Consider the following 21,679-nt stretch of genomic DNA (forward strand, 5'->3'; position numbering starts at 1 on the left):
TAAAATTACAAAACCTCATCACACAGGTTCTGCTAAATTCTGAGCATATATTTATTGAGAGGTGAATAGACAGAAGTATATTTGCCAGAAAGATAATATAGTGGTACCTCAGGTTAAGAACTTAATTTGTTCCGGAGGTCCATTCTTAACCTGAAACTGTTCTTAACCTGAGGTACCACTTTAGCTAATGGGGCCTCCCGCTGCTGCTGCACCGCTGCTGCACAATTTCTGTTCTCATCCTGAAGCAAAGTTCTTAACCCGAGGTACTATTTCTGCATTAGCGGAGTCTGTAACCTGAAGCATCTGTAAACCGAGGTACCACTGTACTATGTACTATGAAATATGACTACTGCTAATACTAATTTGAAAACAGTCCCAGAGAGTCTGATGTAGTAGGCAGCATCAGACACTTTCCTAGTGACTATTCAAGGCTCAATCATGCAAACAAAAATTTCCCTTAAAAAGCATTTGGCCCTGAACCAGCAATTTGTGAAGCTTTGTGATTCTAAAAGTAGTGTTATTTTTTGTGTGGAACAGATATATCAGGGTAATTAGTACTTTACTTCATCTAGTTGTGGGATTGTAAGGAAGATAGGAGAGGATATATTGTTCTGATATTATCCCTCCTCACTCATGCTAGTGAGCATTGCCATTCCCATTGCAACTTATTGGAAGCAAGTTGATGATTTGTTAGGTAAAGGTAAAGGGACCCCTGACCATTAGATCCAGTTGCGGACAACTCTGGGGTTGCGGCACTCACCTCACTTTATTGGCCGAGGGAGCCGGCGTACAGCTTCCGGGTCATGTGGCCACCATGACTAAGCCACTTCTGACGAACCAGAGCAGTGCACAGAAACGCCAATTACCTTCCCGCCGGAGCAGTACCTATTTATCTACTTGCACTTTGACATGCTTTCGAACTGCTAGGTTGGCAGGAACAGGTACCGAGCAATGGGAGCTCACCCCGTTGCAGAGATTCGAACCGCCAACCTTCTGATCAGCAAGCCCTAGGCTCTGTGGTTTAGACCACAGCACCACCCGCGTCCCCTTTATTTCCCTCTTAAAATAATAACAACACAACTCAGTATTCTTTAAAAGTAAGAATAAAATTTTACTCACATTCCGTTCACAGCAGTAATCTGAAGGCAGGCTTTATCTTGTGGTTACAGTGAAAAGAAGTCTGAGCTACATATCTCAGACTTTCTCCTTGTGGGCTCCATCCTTTGTGAAGGTTGAGCCATGCACTGGCTAAGAGTCAGGAGAGTCCAAGAGTAAGAGAGTAAGAGACCAAGAGAGAGATGGTTGCGTGGCCAGCCCTTTTATCTGGACAGCTAGGGTCATGCCCATCTACCTGGTCACACACAGGAGGAGGAAGCTCCAGAGCAGGTTTGACAGGAAGTCCTCCCTGTCTGGAGCCACATTCCCCTGTGTGTCCATTCTTGGCAACAGGAAAATGTTGTACTTGATGGCTCTAGTAATAATACATCCCACACTAGCTTTTAATGAAAGTAGTGTTTGGGGGTTTGGGTTTGTTTCTTTTTTAAGGGCACACACCTGTTTCCCCCTGTTTATTGTGAGAATACCCTCTAGAAATGATTCTCTGTTCATTTTTCCTCCTGAAGCTATCGCAGGAACAGAACTAATTTGAAGTGTACCAGTTATGCATGACTACTGTGCAGTGCAGCTGGTTAACTGCCAACTTAACCTTAATATGTCAGTCAAATTGATTGATTGACTGAATTTATATATTGCCCTATACTCGGAGGTCTCAGGGGGTTCACAGAATAAAATCAATATATAAAACCACGAAATACATAATCAAAATAAAAACAACCCAATAACCCCACCCCCCAAAAACCCACATTTTAAAAGGGCATAGGATGTCAATCAAATCAACCAAAGGCCTGGTTAAAAAGGAACGTTTTTGCCTGGCGATTAAGGTTATATAATGAAGGTGCCAGGTGAACTTCTCTGGGGAGAGCATTCCACAGCCACTGCAGAGAAGGCCCGTTCTCATGCTGCCACCCTGCAGACCTCATACTTGCCATGTCTACTATAATAAAAATAACAATATTTAGCATGTCAGTACCAACTGAGATTAGCTCCATATGTATTAGCTCAGAAATTCTTGACACAGACAAGCATTACCTCCCATACTGGTAAAGCGGGTGTCCCCACATGCTCCTTCTAAAAACTGGCAACAGAGAGTGTTTTTCAGGCTCTCAGCAGGCTAGGAGTGGAGCTTAGGCTCTAAACCTGTGTAAGGCAGGGCAGTGGCTCAGTAGTACATGACATGATTCACATGTAAACAATTCCAGGTTCCGTTCCTTGTATCTTCACATAAGGCTATCCACACAAGGGTCCATCTCTGCCTGGCCCCGAGGACTCCCTCTAGGCCACGCCCCTTCATCCAGTCACATCCTCACTGGTCCTGCTCCACACCCTCCTCAAGTGCTTCAGCCTGGCTGGAATCTGTCCTTGAGCTGATAAGACGTCTTAGATAGAGAGGCTGTGTGTGTAGAAATTTCTAGAAAATAGCCGACAGTACAAACCTAAGTGGCAAATCTGCTACTCTTGTCCATGTTTGCTTCTTGCCCCATTTGCTTTTGGCTCCAGCTGCTGCTGGGTTCCCTTGTAGAGAATGTGGTTCTTGGTCTGGAAAAGGATCCCTTGCCCTTGGGGAAGACCATATTGAGCTTGAGGGAGCGATGGGCTGCCACAGAATAACACATCTTCCTAATTTCAAACTGTGGAGTGAACTGCATCTTCTGAGCCCAATTCCTTCTCAAGAAAGGGCCCTTTCACGTTCTGAGGGGGGACTGCAATGTAAAGGATGGCTGGTTATTTGCAGAGGATGTGCTTCCACCAAGTCAATTCCAACCCTTCATCCATGAATATTTTTTCACGAGGTTCCACTTGTTATCTTCTATTGCAGATGGAGGAAGGAACTGAAATTAAAATGTAATGGCTTGGCTAAAGTCACCTAAGGAATTTGTGGCCCGAAACAGGTTTGAACTGGACCCCTTCACCGCTGACATCCTCAGTCACTATACTACAGTGCTGTTTGAAGTCCTTGGTACAGATCAGGGCTGTATTGGTTCAACACCATCCATGTATCTTTGAAGGAGATATTCCCTGCTCTCATATAGTGTAAAGGCTATTCAGAAGCAAGTCCCATTGTGTTTAATGGGGCTCACTCCCAGGTAATTATACATAGGACTGCAACCTAGGAGCTTGCAGTCCTGCACTTCACTAAAATATATCTCACAATCCTGCATAATTACCGTAGAAGCATGAGATTTGGCATTGGTTGTAGAACTCAGTCACAGAGAAACTCAGGTTTTCTTTCCCTGTCTTTCATCATTCATTCGAAGTGTGTTTCCAACCCTCTGGGCTGGGAAGATTGGCATGAAAGTTTGTGAGTGATGCCTGACAAAATCTCAGCAGCTGGGGCAGGACTGGGGAACTGATTTTACTTTCTTGTTCTGCCAAAAGGCTAACAAAATTACTATGCAATCCTGTGTATAACTTCTCGGAAATAAATCCTATTGAGTTCAATGAGACTTATGTTCAGATAAGTTTGCAAATGACTACAACTTGGGCTATAATACTATTAAACACTTATCTGGGAATAAGCCCCATTGAAATCAATGGGATTTGCATTTTCTGAACAGGCACACACAGGAGAGCACTGTTAATTATCTAAATATAGGAAGCCCATGCAAATATTGATAGTTTGCATAATTTGTACAGGTTACAGAATTTAGGTGTCTGGATACAAAAATTGAATCAAGTTTGCACAGAATTATTTTAAGGCTACTCTGTATGACCTGCTTGTTGAGCATTCATCCTGACTTGCTTGCACAAAGCTTACATGGAGGTTATATTATACAGTATCAGGTCTTTACTGAGCATTTGTTCAGATTTGCTTGCAAAGGCATTATACTACAATGATATCCTGCATTCACTCTGATATGCCTGCAGAGAGCTTAAACGTCTTCTCATTAGACATTTGTTCATCCCACACTTTCCAATACATTTCCCCATCACTTTACAAACTGCAAGAAGCCAGATTACCGTATTTTTTAAAGAAAATTTGATGCATTAGGGTGACAGAACTCTTTAGTCCACTTTAACTACATAAACCTAAAGTTCTGGTATGTGCTTGAATCCCTCTTGAAAAACAGTAATAGTCCAGAGGAATCCTTATTCTGTTTCGATTTAAACACCCACACCCACCCACAAAATGCAAACACACGCCTCTGCTGAAGGATATACTTTTACAGTCCTGCAGCATTTATCCATAATGTTTCACAGATGGGACACATGCTTTTCGCTCTGAAACCAAGCAGAGTGTTTTCAGAACTGTCCCTAAGGAATCTAACAAAAATAATAAGGTCAAAGTGAATTGGCCCTTAACAAATAAATCAAATTCTTTTTGACTTTCATGCATATAATTTTTATAGCACATGATAAATGTTTAAATCATTTCACATGGGCATCTGCGGGTGGAGGTCAGTGTCTGCACACATGCTTAGATAAACCATAATCCCTAGATTCCCAGCTTTCACTAAAAAAAGAAAAAGAAAAGGAGGTCTCTAGCACTTGAGGAACCCAATATACGAGACAAAATGTGCATGCACTACTCTCATTAGTCTTGGAATACACCAGTCTGCTTACTGCTTTCAGTCTTTTAACCAATTAATTAAGTCAGAGCAGTGATCGACATTTAAGAAAGCAGATCTAGTCAATTAAACAAGACGGATGCTAGAGTGAAACACCTGCAGACCACATTGTCTTTATTTGTTTTTAAGCTTTTTATGATGATCTTTCTAGGTGCAGAAGTAATTGCTGCCCCCCAAAAAAGCAGTCCTGGAATCCAGGATTTTAGTGTCGCTGTGATTGGGGAATAGTGTGTAACCTCCGCCGCCTCCCCAAAAGAGGAAGCAGCAAAGACAATAATCCATGATTTTTCCCATTCAAGGTCTTTCCATACCCAAATGTTTATTCTTTATTGTAAACATTTTAAAACTTACTATACTAATATCAATGCAGATAAAATCTATCACTATTATACCCATATTGTAGAGGGCAGGAGTATGGCTAAGAAAGTGTGGGTCATGTCTGTGAGATAACCAGCCTCATATAACCAACATGCTTAAGTCTAATTAATGCATGAAGGGGTTAATACCATAGAGTAAGCTGTGCTGCCAGGCTTAGCTATGTCCACTTCCCCTCACCTTGGGAGGAGTTAGGTAATCAAGGCTTTATTTTCCCAGAGTCTGAGAAGCTTAGCATGGAACGAGGTTTGAGCTGGTTGCTCCAGCTCAGTCACATGGCTCTCACAAGCCACTCTTCAGTTCCTATACCAATGGTTTAGGAACTTTCACCACTTTGTAATTAAGCTAAGTTTTACTGCATATGCAACTTTTCTGAAGCATATGAATTTGGAGAGTTTGTAAGTTTTTAACTTACCAAAAGTTTGGTCTTTTCCTATGCTGGCAAAAGAGGGATTTTTTTTATGAATTTGGAGAGTCTGTAAGTTTTTAACTTACCAAAAGTTTGGTCTTTTCCTATGCTGGCAAAAGAGGGATTATATTTTTTTTTTGAAAGAAACATTTTAAGGGAGCAATTTGGAACTCACTTGGAGAATGCTGAGAGAACAGGGTTAAACGCAGGCTACCTTCTGAGTTCATGGCCAAGGAAAGAGCTGAATTAGGGACTTACTATCTTTGAAATCAGTCACAATGGTACAACAGCTTCTCAAAGAGCTTTCTTAGAGAGATGCTGCTGTAAATTTCTGCTGAGCAATGCCAAGGGTGGTGTTTCTTCACAAGCATATGCATGTATGTCATACCACTCTGCTCTTATTCCAGTCCAGCCTTGTCCTAGCCATTTATTGTGAGTATTTAGGTTGCCATACACAACTTCTCCAGGGCAATTGGAAAATGACATCAACATATAGCTATTTTAGCTAGTCATGTTTGACAAAGAAGAAGATGATGAATAGGATAGAGGAATATCAACGTATTCTAGAGGAAGGAGAAATGTCCCAAGTCTGGCTCTTGGTTGATTTATTGGCGTTGACTGCAAAAAGGATTCAAATAAATAAGTACATCTCACATTGTCTGGTTATGGTAACACACACTGATAGTGTGAGTCAACTCATTTTAAGGGTTATAAGCACACACACCACAAACAAGGTTGCTAGGACAGACCAGCAGGTCTGAACTTTCATCAGAAGACAAATCATTGGAGCAAGAGTTACTTTTAGTTCTAATTACCAGCCATTAATATACTTTATATAAACCATTCCCGTCAGAATTCCACCTGTTTTTCTAAAACCAAATTTAAGACTTTCAGATTGATAAACCTAATGAAGGATCATTTTCAAAATTCAGCCATGAAGCTCACTGAGTGATGTTGGGCCAGTCACCTATCTCTCAGTCTAACCTACCTCACAGGGCTGTTGTGGGGACAAAATGGGGAGGAAGAGAACCATGAACGTCACTTTGAACTCCCTGGAGCAAAGGTAGATGGAATATAAATATAATAATAAATATTCAAAGCTCAATATATTGTTATTTCAAGGCTATTACCCTTGTATAAAAAAAACTTCATGATGAACACAAACTCCTTCCAGAGTATTTCAACCACAGATCAACATGCTTCTCTACAGAACTGTGAATGCCACACAACAGGAGTAACAACCACTACCATTGTGAAAATGTTTGTTGATTTGCTCAGGTTTCCTGTCCTCATCTGACTTGTTCAAGTGGCCCTGCTTTGAGCATGTGCAGTGTCTATGAGAAATTCTAATTTGATTTTCTGATTGGGTCCTAGCATCACCATGACTCTATCAGATTCCCCAGCAGCCCCTCTGTGGGTTCTCCATGGGACAGATCCCTAACACTTAAGACTATTTTCATCAGTGAAGTTAAAAGCATATCCCCCATTAATTTAGCTGTGTGTGCACGTGTTACCTCCCCACTGAGCTACGTCTACAAGTGTCATAATGTAGAGTGAAGAAGCTGAATTAATGCTCATGTGTGAAAATGCTCTCAGCCTCTCCAGCCTTTCCTTTTCACATATCCACTTGGTGTGTGGCTACTTTACCAAGAAAACTTTTAGCAACTCTTTACAGATTGCTTCAAAGCAGCTCAAAAGCTGATCTGCTGCAGATATCAAAATTGATCATTTTGTCATATATATATTATAGGAAAAGCAAAGTGCTTCCTTTTATAATCACCTTGCAATATGATACAAGGACTTTGCCATGGCAACCCAGCTCATGAAACAGAATAATGTTGATCATAAGGTATAGGTTGCTATGGTGAGTGAAGCTGAGACTGGAGCTTTGCATCATCTAGCAAGCCAGGTTTGTGTCAATAAGAGCCCTTGCCAGGATGCACCAGAGATAGGGGTCAAGCTAAAAGGCTAGTTACCAACAAGAGACAAGGATGGATAAAGTGCAGAGCTCTTAGCACACATCTCCACAGCCAGCAATTAATAATTTCCCCAACTTCTGGAAAGAATTTAGGCTTAATCAGAAGTTAGGAATTTTTTTTATTCATGAGCAGGTGTGATGTGGCACGGGAAAATCCTGTATGATGTTCTGTTTGTGAACGTAGAATCCATTCACTGTGATGAAACAACAGCAACTCATTGCAGTGCAGGCTGGGTGCAGGGTGCAATGCAGAACTGTGTAACTTGGATTTGTGTTGAAAGCTATACACAGTCCTGGGCAAACACTGTTTGTAGGCAGGAAGAAGTTAACTATAAGCCTCCTTCACATTATGCAACACATCTGAACCCTCTAAAATGTTTCCCACCAATCACAAATGATGTTATCATGCTTATCCTGTATATATGTGAGTTCTGCATAGAAAAGTAACAGATCCTCTGCATCTCTTGCATTTAATGGCCTTCAGCTCCGTTGCCTATGCTCCCCATCCCTGTTTATGTTCACGTCTCTTGCCAAATCCCCCTTCCCCACAACAAACCCCCTTCCCTTTGTCTGGGGGAGATCTCCCACTTTTGTTGCACTGTAGCACAAAAATGCCCTTATTTATTTATTGCATTTATATCCCACCTTTTTCTCCAAGGAGCTCAAAGTAGCAATCACTCTTCTCATGCAAGCCCCACAACAACACTTTGAGGTAGGTTAAGCTTAGAGAAAGCAACTGGCCTAAGGTAACGCAATGAGCTTCATGTCTGAATGTAAATCATGGCAGTGGAGTATGTGACCTGAGGAAAAAGATTTGAGGGCCAGAGAGAGGCCCAAAGGGCCACATTCAGCCATCAGGCTTGAGGTTCCCCAGCCAGCCCTGCCCTATCTCCCATCCAGACCATGATGACAGAGGCTCTTTCCTGTGAGTAAGGAAGAGATCAGCAATAGGTAATGCATCACAGCAGCCATTACACTCTAAACCATGTTTTTTGAATTTCTCCTGATCAGCAAAACTCCTTGACACAAAAAGGAACTTTGTCAATTCAGGTAATGATTGGATTGCTGCCCCTTATAAAACGTATGACTAAGATGTTCATCTGATGCTGAGGAACTAACACTGAGTAATTTCCCAGCACTCATTAGTAACACTTTTTTTATTTAAGAAAAGAAAGTATTAGCTATAGTTTCCCCGCAGTAAGCTCTTTAATCATCACAGCTTACTGGCAGAGGGATTTGTGGAGTAGCTTATATGATCACAAAGAGAATTAAATGCATCACGCTTGCTCTGTATCCTGCTAAATGATATATTATAGAAGGAGAAGCGAAAGGAAAGTCCAATGCTGTAAAGAAAAATATTGCATAGGAACCTGGAATGTAAGAACCATGAACCTGGGTAAGTTGGATGTGGTCAAAAGTGAGATGGCAAGAATAAATATTGACATCCTGGGCATCAGTGAACTAAAATGGACGGGAATGGGCGAATTCAGTTCGGATGACCATCATATCTACTACTGTGGGCAAGAAACCCGCAAAAGAAATGGAGTAGCCATCATAGTCAACAAGAGTGGCAAAAGCTGTACTGGGATGCAATCTCAAAAATGATAGAATGATCTTGATACGAATCCAAGGCAGACCTTTTAACGTAACAGTAATCCAAGTTTATGCACCAACTACTGGTGCTGAAGAAACTGAAATTGACCAATTCTATGAAGACTTACAACACCTTATTGAAGTGACACCAAAGAAGGATGTTCTTCTCATTATAGGGGATTGGAATGCTAAAGTAGGGAGTCAAGAGATAAAAGGAACAACTGGCAAGTTTGGCCTTGGAGAACAAAACGAAGCAGGGCAAAGGCTAATAGAGTTCTGTCAAGAGAACAAGCTGGTCATCACAAACACTCTTTTCCAACAACACAAGAGACGACTCTACACGTGGACATCACCAGATGGGCAGCATCGAAATCAGATTGATTATATTCTCTGCAGCCAAAGATGGAGAAGCTCTATACAGTCAGCAAAAACAAGACCTGGAGCTGACTGTGGCTCAGATCATCAGCTTCTTATAGCAAAATTCAAGCTTAAACTGAAGAAAGTAGGAAAAACCACTGGGCCGGTAAGATACAATCTAAATCAAATCCCTTATGAATACACAGTGGAAGTGAAGAACAGGTTTAAGGATTTAGATTTGCCGGACAGAGTGCCTGAAGAACTATGGATGGAGGCTCGAAACATTATACAGGAGGCAGCAATGAAAACCATCCCAATGAAAAGGAAATGCAAGAAAGCAAAGTGGCTGTCCAATGAGGCCTTACAAATAGCAGGGGAAAGAAGGCAAGCAAAATGCGAGGGAGATAGAGAAAGATACAGGAAATTGAATGCAGATTTCCAAAAAATAGCAAGGAGAGACAAGAAGGCCTTCTTAAACGAGCAATGCAAAGAAATAGAGGGAAACAACAGAATGGGAAGAACCAGAGATCTGTTCAAGAAAATTGGAGATATGAAAGGAACATTTCGTTCAAAGATTACCATAATAAAGGACAAAAGTGGTAAGGACTTAACAGAAGCAGAAGACATCAAGAAGAGGTGGCAAGAATACACAGAGGAATTATACCAGAAAGATATGGATGTCTCGTACACCCCAGGTGGTGTGGTTGCTGACCTTGAGCCAGACATCCTGGAGAGTGAAGTCAAATGGGCCTTAGAAAGCACTGCAAATAACAAGGCCAGTGGAAGTGATGGTATTCCAGCTGAACTATTTAAAATTTTAAAAGATGATGCTGTTAAGGTGCTACACTCAATATGCCAGCAAGTTCGGAAAACTCAGCAGTGGCCAGAGGACTGGAGAAGATCAGTCTACATCCCAATCCCAAAGAAGGGCAGTGCTAAAGAATGCTCCAACTACCGCACAATTGCACTCATTTCACATGCTAGCAAGGTTATGCTTAAAATTCTACAAGGAAGGCTCAAGCAGTATGTGGACCGAGAACTCCCAGAAGTGCAAGCTGGATTTAGAAGACGCAGAGGAACCAGAGACCAAATTGCAAACATGCGCTGGATTATGGAGAAAGCTAGAGAGTTCCAGAAAGACATCTACTTCTGCTTCATTGACTATGCAAAAGCCTTTGACTGTGTCGACCACAGCAAACTATGGCAAGTTCTTAAAGAAATGGGAGTGCCTGATCACCTCATCTGTCTCCTGAGAAACCTCTATGTGGGACAAGAAGCTACAGTTAGAACTGGATATGGAACAACTGATTGGTTCAAAATTGGGAAAGGAGTACGACTAGGCTGTATTTTGTGTCCCTGTTTATTCAACTTATATGCAGAATTCATCATGCGAAAGGCTGGGCTGGATGAATCCCTAGCCGGAATTAAGATTGCTGGAAGAAATATCAACAACCTCAGATATGCAGATGACACAACCTTGATGGCAGAAAGTGAGGAGGAATTAAATAACCTTTTATTGAGGGTGAAAGAGGAGAGCGCAAAATATGGTCTGAAACTCAACATCAAAAAAACGAAGATCATGGCCACTGGTCCCATCACCTCCTGGCAAATAAAAGGGGAAGAAATGGAGGCAGTAAGAGATTTTACTTTTTTGGGCTCCATGATCACTGCAGATGGTGACAGCAGTCACGAAATTAAAAGACGCCTGCTTCTTGGGAGAAAAGCAATGACAAACCTAGACAGCATCTTAAAAAGTAGAGACATCACCTTGCCAACAAAGGTCCGTATAGTAAAAGCTATGGTTTCCCCAGTAGTGATGTATGGAAGTGAGAGCTGGACCATAAAGAAGGCTGATCGCCGAAGAATTTATGCTTTTGAATTATGGTGCTGGAGGAGACTCTTGAGAGTCCCATGGACTGCAAGAAGATCCAACCTCTCCATTCCTAAGGAAATCAGCCCTGAGTGCTCACTGGAAGGACAGATCGTGAAGCTGAGGCTCCAATACTTTGGCCACCTCATGAGAAGAGAAGACTCCCTGGAAAAGACCCTGATGTTGGTAAAGATGGAGGGCACAAGGAGAAGGGGACGACAGAGGACGAGATGGTTGGATAGTGTCTTCGAAGCTACAAACATGAGTCTGACCAAACTGCGGGAGGCAGTGGAAGACGGGGGGGAGCCACCACAGAAAAGGCCCATTCTTGTGTTGCTAACCTCTGGACTTCTCACAGAGGAGGCACACAAAGGGCCTCAGATGATGGTTGCAGGGTCTGGGTTGGTTAATCATGCTATATATACACACAAACACACTCTTATTTTCAAGTCACTATTTTCTTTCACTATCTTATTGTTTTCAGAAATTCAGAATCGGCTCTTTAGCTTTCTCAGGCCATGCCTATCTTATTCAGTCATCTGAGTGTGACATAATTTGTCCTCTATTGCAGCTCCAGAGGGAATTTGCTTTATCATCGTACAGCTTTACAGTCTACAGATCTTACGGGCTTCTGCATTCCCTTGGAAAACACCTCCCTGTGGTATTACACAGTTGCAATAATTCAGAGTCTAAATGACTCTTCTGGGATGCTGTGCTAGCAAGTTACAGCTGTTTCTTTAATAGGCTGCATGAACATGCACAGAGAAAAAGAGCAGGAAAAAGAAAGCATATCTTCATGCTTCTGTTTGTAAGCACTCTGAAAGAGTTGTTCCAACATAAAGTGTGATTTTACTGAGAGATTTCTTCTCCTTTAAGGCTGTGAATAGGGGTTTCACAGTAAATTTCTGTATTACATTTTTGTACATGCAGGCACCCATTTATGTATGTGTGAACAACCACACATACCCTAGCTTGCTTCAATGCATGCTAGGGAATGGATGTTGCATAAAGAATGGCTTCCCAGTAGGCATAAGTGGAGAGAAAATAATAGTGCAACCTTCCAGGCTGTAAATTTAGGCTTGTGCCTACCTGAAGTGTAAGTACAACCTTACATGCACGACCACACATTTGGAGCACGTGTACCAGGACAGCAACTGCTGTTGAGGAAAAAGGCACTCCTACAAACCTGTGGGGATTTTCCCTTACCGCATTTTACAGACCATTCATTTCCTTCAAGCAACGTACAGCTCCCTCTTCCCAGCACCCAAACTGCCCACCTATTCGTCTCAATCATGCAGTTTCCATACAGCAGATTCTTGATCAGCTTTTCGTAGCCCGCAGGAAAGATCTTCCTGGAGAAAAAAAACAAATACACAACCCCTCGGATTTAAAGCTTGCAACCCGACTGCACACTTATCCGGACCAGGACTATCCCGGTTGCACCAGAGCAACTTTCTTCCGAGGGAACACACTTCAGACGTGACCTACCCATAGCCAACCTCCTCCACGCAACACCTTCGGGGCGGGCGGAAGCCCCCAAACCTTCTCCGCAGCTCCTCCCCCGCTCACGCGCAAAGCGCCGCCGCAGCCGCTTCTCGCCACCAATCCGGCCCCGAGGCGGTGACTGGCTCCGGGGCCCGCCGTGCTCATGACTATGTAATGCGCGTATTCAAATCAAGCCGTTGCCGGGGCAACCCGAGGCCCTGTTACTCACGCGAATCCCTGGAAGTACCTGAGGAGGCAGCGCGGGCCCGGGAACGGAGGGAACCCAGGGCTCTCTCCTTCGCTGGGGCTTTTTGTGGCGGGAGCAGCCCCTTCTCTTTCTGTCCTCCTCTTACTCTGGGTGTAAGGGAAAGGGCAGGGGCGCCACCTTTTTGCAGCCCGAGGAGACAAGAAGCCGGTAGGCGAGAGACTCCACCCAGGTGGGTGAGAGGCGGGAAGGGACAGGAAGAAGGTGCCGCCGCCCCCGCACTGTTTTAACAACTCTTGGTTTCAATATTACCTGGAAGTTTTGCCCCTAAGACTTGATAAGGGACATGTACTCTGCATATTCGCGGCGAGCATCCTTATTGGGGCCGAGTAGTCATGCTTATTTTGTGGGGGGGTCCTCCGCCAGCATGCTTAGTGGGGAGCAACCGCATTGAACACACCGGGGTTTCCTTCTGAGTAAACATGCAAGGGATAACACTGCATGGCTAGAATCCTTTGATCGCTTGCCTAGGATGTTTAGATCGAATCATAGAGTTGGGAGGGTCCATGAGGGTCATTTAGTCCAGCCCCCTGCAATACAGGACTCTTTTTGCCCAACGTGGGGCTCGAACCCCTAACCCTGAGATTAAGAGTCTCATGCTCTACCGACTGAGCTATCCAGGTGGGAATGTCATTTCTTGTAACTTGAATCCATTGCTTTGGGTCCTAGCCTCCGGAACAGAAGAAAATAGCTTAGTTCATTGGTTTAATTCCAAGTGGATTCAGGTGGAATCTTACTTTTTAGTAAGGGTGTTGCAAATGGTAAGGCTTGCTTCCAAATAAGCAAGTTATTGTTTACTTCTTGTTAGTGATGGAGTTGATATATGCTTGCTTCCTCTGCAAATTTTAAAGTTGGGTTGGGATTTTCTGATCTAGTTGACTGAGCTACCCTGCCAAAAACAAACCCTAACAGCCTACTTTTGTGAATGTTTATTAAAAGTGTCTATTAGGATTACAGCCTAAACTAGGGAGGGGAACCCTCAGGAGAGAGTTTCATTTAGTCTTTCTCTCCCTCCACCTTCTCCCACCTTCTGTTCTCTCTCACCCTGGCACTCCTCCTCACTGCTCCTAAAATAGATGGGCAACCTTTTTTCTGTCAAGGGCCACATTTCCTTGGACTGCTCATCTGCTGGGAGTGGGTAGAGCCAGAACTACTGGTACTTATGATGGACATTAATTCAGAATAAAGACCACCCTGTTTCAATTTTCACTGGCTACCTCAAAATAAAAATTCCTAATCCTTTACAGGTCTACTCAGAAGTAAGCCCCACTGTGTTTGATGGGATTATTCTTAAATAAATATGCAGAGGATTTTTTTTTTATTTAGTACAACAGACCAATATAGCTAATGTTCTGGAAAGCAAGTGAAAAAATTTATTCGTAATTCTGGTGTGTGTGAGTGTATTCAGAAGCATAGTAATTTGATATTAGATAGTGAGGTGGGGAAAACTTCTTTTCTGGAAGCCAATCAACCATGAAAACGTGTTTTTTTAAAAAAAACACCTCATCAATTATCTATAAAAAACTATCCTGTGTTCTGAAATGACATAATAGAAGGTGGGGCACTTAAAAGTCAGGAAAAATAAGGAGGAAAGGAATGGAGAGGAAAGACCTCTGATGTGATGGAAGAATGAGGCAGTTTAAGGAAGCATTGGGGCTGCATAAAATGTGGCCTGCAGGTTGCCCACCTTGACCTAGAACATGGGAGTAAGCCAGGAAGGACATCTGCCATCAGCAAATATATATTCAGTAATGGGTCATCTTGTGAAACAGTTCATTATGATATTCATAGTGTAAATGCCCTCCCTACCTTTGTTTTCCTTCACCTTTTAGAATTGTATTCAAATAACAGTTCTGACATTTCAGGATTAGAGTTGTACAGAATGCAGCCTGATACATAAATGTGGGCAAAAATAGTTTTTAACATTAGGGACTGATTGGTGTAATAGCAGTTTCCTGGTGACATCATAGTAAATCTCAGCTGTCAAAAGATTTCCCCCCCAGAAGAGGTTATCTACAGGGCACTTTTGCTAAATTACACTTAAAATGGCATTCACAGCTTCCTGAGGAGCCAAACCATATATATATATACAGTCTATAGCTTGCATAAATTTTATTACTTTTTATTTAGTAGTGCTTAAACAACTGCTTTTGCCTTTGAGTATGGACTGCAGCAAGTCTATTGATTAATTTAGACACTGTACCAAGATTTTCATCAAAGTTATATTTTGGAGCTGAAATGTAGAAAGGATAAGTTTGATTGTTAATAGAAATGTGTCAGAATGGGTGTTATATTATCAAGAGGACAAATTTAAATGTATTTAAATGTAAATGTATTTAAATTCTTCAGGAAGGGAAGAGGAAGGCGGAAAGTTGTTGAAATATATTGTTCTATTACTTTGGAAATCAATGCTTTTTTTAAAAAAAAAGTTTCAGGTGTAAGAGCATTTAGAGCAATAATTTCTTGAATGTCCAAATTTGGCAGTTGCCATGATACTCTGAGGTGCAGAGGTGGTGGTGGTGGTAATTGGATTGATAGTTAAACTGATACAATTATAAATTGCTTTTTTCCAGAGATTAACACCAGAGATAGAGAAAACATCTTTGTACTGAAAATGGAAAGAGTGCTTGCAAACTGACCTGCTTGCTGGACAGTGCTACATCCGTTACACTCCTTTAGTTCTTCACATGCTTCATTTGTAGAATCTTGTAGTGGATGACAAGTGCAACACTCCAGTTACTTCCAGGTTAGTCACTAAAACGCTCTTGAAGATAAAATTGGAAACTTCAATTGGCTGAGAACATTGTGGCCAGATTTGTGACTGGGGTCAGCAGGATGGATCATATTAGGCCAAGTCTGTTCCACTTTCAGATTGTTTCTGGGCTCAATTCATGGTCTTGGCTTTGTCCTGCAAAGCCTCTAAGTGACCTGAGAACAGCATATCTCAGCAACCACTTCTGCCTATATGAACCAGCTCAAGCCAAGCGCTCAGGTTCTCATACTCTCCTTGTCTTCCCTTGGCCTATGGAAGTAGAGCTGGTGGAGAACAAGAGAGTGGCCTTTTCCATTGTGCCTAAACTATGGAATAGACTCATTAGGGAGACCTGCTCTTTGCCAGCTTTTAAGTAGGCTTTTATCTTATTCCATTTGGCTTTGTTGTGGTTAGAGCCTCTGCTGATGTTTTTAGCTTGTTGTTGCTGGTATAATTTTATGATGCTATTTTAACTGCTGTTCTCATTTATTTATTTTTGAATACCTTATATTGAGATTTCTGTAACAACTAAATCAAATTTTTGTAATGCAATATCAAAGAAGAAACATAAAAAGCAAGTTATACCATAGAGTATGTACAAAGTGACTAAATGACCTTTGTGGTCTCTTCCAACAGTTCTATGATTCTGTGATTCTATATCAACACTTCTGAGCTTACAGACACTTGTGTGCCCACCAGTATTTCCTATGGCACCTGCAAAAGGTCTCCGCAAATATCCCCTAAAAATCTACGTTGCGTTAACAGTTGTTTGCTTTTGATGCTCAGCTTGTGTTTGCACTGGCTTAGCCTCTCCTACATTGACCTCGCCCCTTAAACATGAACACATTTAATTGGATGCCAGAAGTCAGTGCTCACCCTCTTTCTCCATTTGAACAAAGGAGAGGTGCAAATAAGTTATGTATGAGTGTGGTGATGGCCGATGTAGAGGTCTTTTTTCCAGTTGTTGGGGGGCAGGGGTGTGGGGCATGTCCTCACAATATTGTGGTCATGTCTCTTTTCTGCTCTTTTAGATGTGGCAGCCATTTTGTGTTATGCCTTACCCTCATAGCAACTATTATGTGACTGGCATTTGGCATACTTTATCAGAATCCCAAATGTTCCCAGTGACCCAAAAAGGTTGGCAACTTCTCAACTTGACGTTCCAACAAAAGATGCTACTATTTTGTCTATCCTATGTCAGACCTAAGAGCAGTTTAGAAGTACTGTTGTATAGTTGAAATTGAAAAACCCAATATATAATAAAATATTGAACTGCATATTCACAGTGGGTGGCGGCATGCTTCCAGTCGCACAGCACTCACTGGGACAGGAAGGTGGTGAGATGGCAAAATTAGGAGTGCTCCAAGGTGGTTGCAGGCCAGCAGGTGCACACACTCATTCAAAACTGCAGCTGCCAACCTGGAAGTCCTCCATCTTTTCTGTCACCACTTCACCCCAGCCACATTTCAATGAGCACAATACTGCTGCCACCGGATGGAGGACACCACTATCTCCGTCCTGCCCCTGCCCAAGCCACTTCCATAAATTGATACAGATTTAACAATGAATCTGTGGCACTATACGAGTTTAGCAGTTTTCAATAACAGTATGTAAATCTCTTCTCTGCCACTTTACAGTTCAGTAACTCTACAAATTGCTCTCATTGAACCCTGTTACTCGTTTCAAGGTTCTACTGCTGTATTACAGTCTATGACAGAAATATCTTTTTGGCCATGAGAAGCTCAGGTCATTAGGCACTTGAAATGTTTCTCTTCTTGCCTGCAATCTAGTTGTACTGAAAAGGGGGAAGTGGTCTCTCTATAAAGCTACCATGGGTGTGGTCCTTTTGTGCAGCGGTTTTGCTACACAAAAAGATTCTACTTTGGGCTATCTTTTAATTGCTCCACTGTTAACTTTATTGCGTTTTACACATATGGAGCTGGAGAAAATGTTGTTCTGCTTGCTAATTCAGTTGTAAAGCAATTACAAGTAACAGATCGATATTGGGAAGTATAAAATCAGGAGCGTAACTTCAGATATTAAACCACGAATTGATTTTCTTGTCAAACCATAAGTAAGTGTTGCTCTAATACATGTTTCAGAGATAAGAGGGCATTCTGCACGGCAACTGTAGTATTTGGTAGCAGTGAAATAAATAATTTTATTTCTCGTGTGTTGATTAACTCTTTAGGCGCACCGTCTAGTGATTTATGCATTCTCACCATTGCATTTGGTGTCTTCTTATATAGGATTATTTTACAACTTCTCCCAATTTAAATAAATTCAATGCTTTTTCACCCATCAGGAGGTAGAATGGCAAGATCTTGCTCCCATTCATAATTTATATATTTATTATTTATTAAATTTATATATCGGCCTATACCAGGAGGTATCAGGGCAGTTCAATTTATGACCCTATGGTTTTGAATTTGTGGTAACTGGTGATTGACCAGGAAAGAGCACTTGAGTTTCTGATGAAAATGTCAGCCTAGTATGCGGCAGTGTTAGAAACTGAAATATGAAAGCTAGGAGCTAAATGGCACCTTAAACCTAGGTTATGGGCGCAACAACAGAATGTCTAGGCGTGGTTTTTTTTATAACGAATGCAAAGCTGAAAATGAATGAACTGCAGCTAAAATATTATGTTCATTTTCCACATGGTTTAGTCCTTCCCCTGCCCACCCCCCTAATATTCTTAAGAGGGTCTATACTCCAGGCTTCAGAGAGTAGATGGAAGTGGGAAGGCAGAATAAGGTCCTCCTTTCCTTCCACTCTGCAGTTTTAATCTGAAATCTTAGGCGCAGTACTGCACCGAGCTCAGAAACAGCTCGCGCTAATGAAATTCCCTGTCGCAAAATGTGCCTAGAGCCATGGAAACTTCAAACACTGCAAGCAAGGGAGGACACATTAAAGGTGTGTCTGATTTATACATGGTTTGCAAGAAGTGGGTATCATTATACTGGAATGCAGGGTCTTCCAACAAAACTGATGTTGGAAGATTCAGAGCATGCAGTTTATAAAGTGCATAGTTAAACTTTGGAATGTGTTCTTACAAGACAGAGTGAACTTGAATGACTTTAAAGAGAATTAGACAAATTCATGAAGGATGGGGCTCTCAATTAATACTAACCATGAGAACTGTGTTCTATTATTTGTATACTAGTTGCTGGGAATCGCGAGTGGAGAGAGTTGCTATTGTACTCAGCTGCTGCTTGTGGCCTTCCTATAGGCATCTGTTTGAACACCGTAAAAATATTATGCTGGACTAGATGGATCTGATCCAGCAGAGCTCTTCTTATGCTTTCACATTGTTATGTAATTTCAGGGTTCCGATGATGAGATTGTATAAACCCTTTACTTTTTAAATAAATGAACTAGGTGAATTTCTTTCATTTTTCTCTAAACAAGTAAAGTTTTTAATGCTACTTTAATTTCTGGGTTGAATGTAGAATATAATTCTTTCATAGTTGTTTTATAGTCTTTTATGGCTATTAATTGACAGTTTTGTTTGTTATTGGTTCTTGGAATGACTAAGCATTTGTGGGTGAATATAATCTAAAAGGAACAGTGGCGGTTGAATAGTTTTTTATTTTTTTGCCCAGAAACTGTAATGTATCACAGTTACATATATGTAATGAAATGTGAAATTCAGGGTGTATAGGTGGAATATTTTATACCTGTTTTCAATGTCATTGCAATTTTAACACCACACTGTCTAGATGCATCAGACTGACTTTGACTTAAGAATGTAAGAAGTAAGTGCTGAAACCAAACAAGTTTCTCTTTCTGTGGTTAATGTTTAGGACATTCTGGGATGGACCTAAACTGGAAATTAGGCCGAGTCTCAAGACCAGGTTCTGCTACAGTTCGGGTCACAGATTTGGGTCGGCAAGGTCTCCTGAATCCCAGTCCATCAATTAAAGATGATGATGAAGAACTACTTGTGAATGAATATCTTTCCCCCAACAAACTGGTAAGTAGCTACCAATTTAATGCATCTGGAATGAGATTTCTGGAATGGAAACAATCAAATTAGGCTTGCTGATATACATTGCATTACTGTGGCATATCTGATAGACTTCCAGTCAACTTGGACTACTGAAAGATGCTTTTGGTACTCCTGGCTACCTCTCAGGCACTTCCATAAACAAATATGACCAATGTGAGTATTAATCAGATCCTACAGAGAAGGATTAAAAGGTCCTATTTTACAGTAACCTTATTTCTGTTTAATAGCAAAAGGATTAAAACAGTCTATATTCTAACATCGCAAATATGATCAACATCCCTGAATAAGAGAGGCAGAGAGCTGCCTCAATATATGGGTCATACATTTGGCACATATAAATCACTCAGTTTGTTATGCTAGTGGGCTTCCTCTAGCATGGTATTGTCAACCTTGAATGTCAGTGCAGTTTGTCCAGCATCTCACTCACACTCTTTGAGGCTTGCTTGTTGCTACCTGATAGCTTTAAAAGCAATAACTGCATGGACTGCTCCTGGGACCTACCGCTGACCTGAAGCATCCCTTCATCCACTTTTCATTGTCCACAGAAGAGCCAATGTAAAACACTGCTTCCTGTGTGTTGTGCAAAGGAGATAAACTTTCCTATTTTGTTAATATTTGAATAACGTTTTGTGTTGGTAAAATAATCGTGCCGTAGGAAAGGGCATGAGTCTGGATTCCCTTGTGACTATGCAGTTTTTATGTTGCAGCATGCATTATTTACTCGGTTACTAATTAAGGGCTGGGAAAGGCCTGGGGTGCACTGGAAATGGCTCACATCTGCTGGCAGGGGGATAGCTAGACAACAGGCTGCATTTTGATGGGATGAAGATGATGGAAAACAGGCAGCAACATGCAGTGGTAGACAGGGTTTTCTGTGGGAAAGGAGCTTCAGCAAGGCTGCTTGTGGGCCATTTCCTTTTCTTTCTGTCTGGCAGTTGAAGGAAGGGAAACTTTGATTTTAAAAGAAATTTGGGGATTTCAGTGCATAGACTTTTCCCTTCAGATGCCATGCCTCTATCAGCGAGAAGCAGACTATCAAGTGAAATTTCACTAAGAGATGTAATAGAAGCAAGGGCGTGGGAAGGTTGACATCTTTATCAAAACAGCAATTGCTTTTAGAGTGAAAGCATTTTATTTGGAAAGTGTAGGGTGTAAAACCATCAGGATGTCCTTGCCCTGATCAACATACTCTGAAAGCTGTAACAGATTAGCAAACGTCCAATCTGATCTCACTGTTGCAGGGATGGGAGATGAAATGTTTAATGCTCTCCCACATTAAAAAAAAAAGCATCTCATTTTACATACAGAGCTAGTAAAATTGGTTTGATCCCCTATCTGCAGTCTGAAATGAAACAACCCAGCAAGAGCCATGACTGGTGAGGCTTCAGTCCTAAACAATTTAGCCCTTCAAATATTTGGGGCCTGCTTCCATCCCTGCTGACCTTCTTGGGGGTTCTTGTGGTACTTCCACCTTCCTCAGAAGTGTAGGGAATTGCAACTCAGGAGGGAGCTTTCTCTGTGTCAGTCCCTAAACTGTGGAACTCCCTCCTACAGGGGTGTGAACAGCCCCTTCATTGTACAGCTTTTGCCCTATGCTGAAGACACACCTCTCTACCCTGGTCTTTGACAGTTAAGGCATTTCGTTTTGTTGAATGTATATTGTTCTGTTCCATTTAGAATGGCCTTGCTTGTTTATAGCAGCAACAGTTTTATCTGTGTTTATAGTTGTATAATATATTGTTGTGGCCTGTTATGGGATGTTATGGTGAAGCGTGGATAAGAAATATTATAAATAAATAAAACAACCAGTGCTTTTTTCTAGGGGTATGCAGGGGTACGCATACCCCTAAACATTTTGTGAATCTAAGATTGGCCTCATTGAGGGGCAGTATTTCAATATG

At 41.7% G+C, this 21,679-nt stretch overlaps 2 protein-coding genes across 4 annotated transcripts in view; one reads left to right on the forward strand and one right to left on the reverse strand.

Moving 5' to 3' along the window:
* HRAS (HRas proto-oncogene, GTPase) overlaps window positions 1–12,779 on the reverse strand; it is a 64,773-nt gene extending 51,994 nt beyond the window's left edge. Inside the window, exon 1 of the mRNA XM_083428453.1 lies at window positions 12,756–12,779. The gene's annotated coding sequence lies outside the window, so the exon portion shown is untranslated. The remainder of the gene's footprint in view (window positions 1–12,755) is intronic.
* Window positions 12,780–12,983: 204 nt separating this feature from the next.
* The window catches only part of LRRC56 (leucine rich repeat containing 56), a 36,858-nt gene continuing 28,162 nt past the window's right edge, over window positions 12,984–21,679 (forward strand). Inside the window, exons 1-3 of one of the 3 annotated variants that reach the window (XM_083427936.1) lie at window positions 12,984–13,189; window positions 15,591–15,763; window positions 19,573–19,742. In XM_083427936.1, coding sequence (XP_083284062.1) covers window positions 15,733–15,763; window positions 19,573–19,742 — 201 coding nt within the window. In that variant the 5' untranslated portion in view covers window positions 12,984–13,189; window positions 15,591–15,732. Of the gene's footprint in view, window positions 13,190–15,590; window positions 15,764–19,572; window positions 19,743–21,679 lie in introns of those variants that run through there. The other 2 variants (XM_083427935.1, XM_083427937.1) reach the window with 2 other exon arrangements.

Source organism: Podarcis tiliguerta (assembly GCF_965153285.1).
Source record: "Podarcis tiliguerta genome assembly, chromosome: 1".
Classification (NCBI taxonomy): Eukaryota; Metazoa; Chordata; class Lepidosauria; order Squamata; family Lacertidae; genus Podarcis; species Podarcis tiliguerta.